This window comes from Oryctolagus cuniculus, chromosome 5, assembly GCF_964237555.1.
Source record: "Oryctolagus cuniculus chromosome 5, mOryCun1.1, whole genome shotgun sequence".
In the NCBI taxonomy this organism is placed as follows: Eukaryota; Metazoa; Chordata; class Mammalia; order Lagomorpha; family Leporidae; genus Oryctolagus; species Oryctolagus cuniculus.
In genome coordinates, this window is record NC_091436.1 from 153,086,687 (window position 1) to 153,092,394 (window position 5,708).

At 47.4% G+C, this 5,708-nt stretch overlaps 1 protein-coding gene across 1 annotated transcript; it reads right to left on the minus strand.

Annotated features, from left to right (window-relative positions):
- Window positions 1–4,450: 4,450 nt before the first annotated feature.
- Window positions 4,451–4,939, minus strand: LOC100350750 (histone H2B type 1-A). Its single transcript, XM_002714222.5, has one exon. It carries the CDS (start codon window positions 4,887–4,889, stop codon window positions 4,506–4,508), a length of 384 nt encoding a protein of 127 aa, XP_002714268.1. The 5' UTR covers window positions 4,890–4,939; the 3' UTR covers window positions 4,451–4,505.
- Window positions 4,940–5,708: the final 769 nt, after the last annotated feature.

The following is a 5,708-nucleotide window of genomic DNA, read 5'->3' on the forward strand; positions in this document are numbered from 1 at the left end:
CAGAAGCCACACTACCCAGAGAGCTGCCTTTGAGAGAGCAGTAGTGCTATTATGGATGCTGAGCATCCAATCTATAGTTGAAAAAATGCCTGGAAGGCCCTAGAACTGTCTTTTGGGGTACAGGAAGCTGATTTTCTTAACCCTAACAGTGCTGTGCAGGTGAGAACTGCTCCTGCAGGCTCCCCTCAAGCTGCTGAGGCTAAGGTTTCTTTGACGCCCTTTACATTTGCAAAGTTATCTGCGCTTCATAAAGGCACGTTGCCCTATCTATGAGCATGTAGAAGCCTAGCTATGTTTCTCAGGTACTACATGTTGCAACGTTACCTAAAGACAATTAGCAAACGGGAGTTAACAGTTTCCACTTTCCTTAGGAGGTGTGGTGTGAACACTTGCCGGATCATTAGAAAGAGTGGCTGTGCACGTACCAGCATATCACCAAACAGCAAGCACTGACGCTGAATTAACCTTAAGGCTCACATTACCGGTTTCTGAAATCCTGTCATTTGTACATTAAAATCCACAGCATGAGTTTCGGAGGCTTCGGTGTTGTTTGGTAGTGTCTGTACAGTAGAATGCTGTGTCCCATCCCCCTGTACATACTGAGAGCACCCCTACAGAGCCCCTGTTGCCTCAGCTGGGCCTTCTCAGAGGCTGTGACTGATGGAGATTCTGTGACCACATTGTGTAGGGGGCACCATCATTTCTAGTCGAAGATCTGGGTGTCCATTTAAGGCGCTGGGAGGCAGAAGATGTCCCACGGATCCCAAATCTCGGTTAATACTATGATCACATTCAACAGGCTACTCTGGTTCCTGGAGAACGCAGGATTATTTGGGCAAAAGGTAAGTAGAAGTGCTAATAAAAGCTCCTTTTAAACCAAACGTGATGCAGCTTTTACATATATGGAGTGCCAGTACAGCACCAACTGAACTGGCTGAGGTGGTGCCGCCGATGAGGCACAGAACTCCCACGTGTTCTGTGGCTCTGTCGTCTGCGTTCTTCTTGCCTCTGTCCTTCCTGTTCTCTGATCCTATGCTGTTCAGAGTTCTATGCATTCATGCAGAGAGGACACAAAGTAAAGGCAGGAAGAGATTATTTATGCCGCTGGCTCTTGAGTGCCAGGAAAGCCTCCCAGAGAACAACTGAAGTCTGTATTTTAGAACAGCCCAGCTCTAGCCTCTGCCCGCGTCACTGATCTGCAGGGACCCGTGACACATAGGGACTAGTCAGTTGTTTTCATAGAAATTTGACTTTAAAAAAGATTTACCTGAAAGAGAGATAGAGAGGGAGGGAGAAGAGAGATAGATAGATATCTTCCAGCTGCTGGTTCATTCCCCAAGTGGCCACAATGGCCAGGGCTGAACCAGTTTCAAGCAGGAGCCAGGAGCTTCATCTGGGTCTCCTAAGTGGATGCAGAGCCCCAAGCACTTGGCCATCCTCTGCTGCTTTCCCAGGCCATCAGCAGGGAGCTGGATAGGAAATGGAGCAGCCAGGACTTGAACCAGTGCCCATATGGGATGCTGGCATCGCAGGTGGCAGCTTTACCTGCTACACTGCTGTGCCACAGGGCTGGCACCAAATTTGCCTTTTTAAACAATGTAATCCTAGGTATTTTTGTTACTATAAATGAGGCATTTCTTTATTCATGTCTACCATTTTGTTTTATATGAAAGGTTGCTTACTGTGTACCATTTTGTATCTCATCACTTCGCTGAATTATTTTTGTTTTCTTGTAGATTCTGTTGGGTTTTGCATGTTTGCAATATGACCAGAAAATAACCAGTACTTTGGTGCCTTTTATCCTCGCTTCTCATTTCTGTCTTGTTTTAGTGGCTTGCACCTTTCCAACAATGTGAAATAGCAGGGATGAGCTCAGACTTTCTGTGTCATTGTTTTGAAGAGTGTTCTGCATTGTTCTCGATTAAATATATACTACAGCGAGGAAGAATTCTCTGTCTACTCATTGAGAGTGTCATGTCAAGAATGGATGTTGAATTTTGTTACATGTCTTTTACAGATATTTCATCTTTAGATATATTGTGATGGGTTGTTTTAAAAGACTTCCTAATATTAAGCCATCCTTGTATTCTATAAATTCCTGCTTGAGCATCAAGCTATTCAGTTAGTGTTCTGCTGAATTCTGCTCACCAATGTGTTATTTGAAATTTCAGTATTACAGATTCAATTTTTCATGTGCAGTGTTCAGTTTTTGCTATAACTTAATCCAATTCATAAATAATAGGGAGAGTAGCTGTCTTGTTTAGAACTGCACAACACTGGAATTCTCTTTTAAAACTTTGGTAAAATTCCTTTGTGACGATTTGTAGTTGGGACTCTTTCTTGGAGTGACAATGCTTTTCTTTTCTCTTGTTTTTAAAGATTTATTTATTTATTTAAAAGGCAGAGTTACAGAGAGGCAGAGGCAGAGAGAGGAGGAAGAGAGAGCTCTTCCCCACATGGCCACGTCTGGAGCTGCGCTGATCCGAAGCCAGGAGCCAGCCTCTGGGTCTCCCACACTGGTGCAAAGGCCCAAGGACTTGGGCCATCTTCTATTGCTCTCCCAGGCCATAGCAGAGAGCTGGATTGGAAATGGAGCAGCTGGGACACGAACCAGCGCCCATATGGGATGCTGGCACTGCAGGCAGTGGCTTTACCTGCTACGCCACAGGGCTGGCCCCTACTTTTCTTTTATTATGAATTTGCCCCCTTTAGATTTGCTAATTTGAAATAAATTTTGTTATGTTTTGTAAGAAACTTAATCTGGCTTTAAGCACATTTTTCTCTTAATGATTGTCACTGTTGTGTTTATAACAACTCCTTTATTCTTTGTGTCCTTTATTTTTAACAAACCACATTATTAATCTTTATTTTTTTGAAAAATATGAATTTATTGTTTCTTTACTTTTGAATTTTTACTTTTTTCATAATTATTATTTTTAAAATTTTCTCATTATTTAGCCTTTCTGGTTCCATGGTTCAATTTAATTTTCCTGGCTTCCTGGGTGGATGCTTGCTTGGTAGAGGCTGTCGTGACATTGTGCTATGTTGATACAAATGCATTTCAGTTGCCACAGTGTAACAACACCAGTTGCCCAACAAGATGGTTTAAATTTCATTTACCATGGTATATTGTCATGGGCAATTGCATCAATTACAAAGTTCACTGCTGGCTCTTCAGCCCACAAGTCAGCGCCCAGATAACAGAGGCACATGATCAATGCTGAACATACCACTTCTTTGAAGGTTTGTTGATTAGTCACTGTATACGTGTTACTGGGTTTGGGCACAGTCACAAACAAGTCTTGTAATTTGGGTAATTGCCGTGGAAGCAAGAGTGATCATGGCTGTCTGTCCTGCTTGGGGACTGTGGTTTTGCAATGTCATTGAGCAGAGAGGATAAGAGGCCCCAGAAAGCTAGGGCTGGCTAAAGGGTCTATTTAGAAACCCGGATGCTCTAATTAGCACAAAGTCATCAGAATGGCTTTGAACCCAGAAAAAGAAAGGCTTGCTGAGAGAGAGAGAGAGAGAGAGAGAGAGAGAGAGAGAGAAAGCAGCCCTCGAAAGGGAAACTTCTGGTCTGATCTCAGGTGAGGTATTTAGGGCAAGGCCAGAGAGGGCCAGAGGGGACCAAAGGGGGCCAGACCATCTCACGCCTTCACTGCTTTGCTCCCAGAGTCAGCCAGAACTAGCAGCTTAGGGCCAAGGGGGAGGCAGAGACAAATGGCTGCATCCCCACCTCCCCCCCCCCCCCTTCTGGTTTTCTTTTCCAGGAAAGTTTAAACTTATTTCCCTTCCTTTCGCTCTTGAAACTTTCTCTCATCGGATGGTGTGTGTACTTAAGGGAACAATATAACAGAGGTCCGTAAAATCATGGGGTTTATTTTCTAGGATGAGGTGCAGACCATTAAAAATTTATGAATGAAAAACCTGTTTCATAGAAAAGGGAAAGTTAATTGACCAAAAAAGGTTTTGCATTGTCTACCATTTAAGGTATTTCAGCCAAGATAGTGTGATCTAAATTTTGCTCGAATCAATTTCAAGCTTCCGCTTAGGGTAGTTTATTTGTAGATAAACTGTAGTGGCTTAAATTGTTTCCCACAGAAGAACTACATCCAGATCTTAATCTCTAGTACCTTTGAATGCGACCTTACTTGGAACACGGGCGTTTTGCACAGGTTTTCAAATTCGAGATCATTCTGGATGGGCTCCAAGCCCAATGATGGGCGTCACTATGAAACCAAGGCAAAGGTCACCCGACACAGGTGCAAACAAGAGGGCCAAGCGAAAGCAGGGACCAAGTGATCGCAATTCTGCAGCCAGGGAATAGCAAGGATTGTCAACTGCCACCAGAAACCACTCGACTCCCTCTTCACTAGCCCAGGGGTTTGTCATCGTGGTGATGAGGCCGGAACCAGCACCCACAGCCTACAGCCCTTTAGAGCAGAGGTGGGTGGCTCTGAAAAGAGCCTTTGGTTTAGGAAGTCTCTTGCGAGGTGGCAATCACCTCACTTGGAGCTGGTGTACTTGGTGACGGCCTTGGTGCCCTCAGACACGGCGTGCTTGGCCAGCTCGCCAGGCAGCAGCAGGCGCACGGCCGTCTGGATCTCCCGCGACGTGATGGTTGAGTGCTTGTTGTAGTGCGCCAGGCGCGACGCCTCGCCAGAAATGCGTTCAAAAATGTCGCTGACGAACGAGTTCATGATGCTCATGGCCTTGGAGGATATGCCGGTGTCGGGGTGCACCTGCTTGAGCACCTTGTAGATGTAAATGGAGTAGCTCTCCTTGCGGCTGCGCTTGCGCTTTTTCCCTTCCTTCTTCTGGGTCTTCGTGACAGCTTTCTTGAAGCCCTTCTTTGAAATCGTGGCACCCTTCGAAGTTATCTCCGGCATGGCGGAAGCTCACCTCCAACAGCCGTTAAAAACCCAACAGCATCTGACAACGCAACAAAGGCCGTATTTATAGGCACAGCGCTCCAGTGACGTATAGGGCATCCAACGCCTGATTGGATGATGGGTAACAGGGGGTATGTAAATGAGGCGATATCAGCGAGATTCCCTGATTGGCTAATAGCCCTCAGCCAATCAGGTGACAAGCCACAATCTGCCATCGGAATATAAATAGACTGCATCCCCGCCTTAACGGCAGTTTCTGGGGTGTAACTGCCGCGTTGTGGGGCCGCGGTGGGCTCCCGTCGCTTGGCGGGCCCGAGCCCAGGCGTGCCTAGGCCCATGCGTCATGGCGGCGTCTCCCTGGTACTGCGCTGCGGTCCTGCATGAGCCGGGCCCAGGAGCCAGAGGCGGCGCGACACCAGCATCGGCCTTGGCCACCTGTGCCTGGACAGTGACAGCGACAGCAGGTGCTGCTGCCGCCCCCGGGTCCTGAGCGAGTAGCACCGCAGGGCTGTGAGCCCCAGCGAGTGAGCTGCAGCTTAGTGGGAGCATCAGCCCGAACCGGAACCAGAGGCTCTTCTGAGTCACCCACGGTTTCTAAGAGGGAGCTTGCTTTTCCAAAAGGCTTAAGAACAGTTTCGGGGCGTACACGGAGAGGTGGGGGCGTTGGGGGTGGCATCTGTGGCACTGGCATCCCATAGCGGCGCCGGTTTGAGTCCTGGCTGCTCCACTTCCCATCCAGTTCCTGGCTAATGCGCCTGGGAAGGCAGCCGAGGTTGACCCAAAGCCTCTGTGCCCACGTGGGAGGCCTGGTCCGGG

Excerpts from the sequence above, each read along its gene's own strand:
- LOC100350750 (XM_002714222.5), bottom strand. The coding sequence starts at position 4,889 with ATGCCGGAGATAACTTCGAAGGGTGCCACGATTTCAAAGAAGGGCTTC.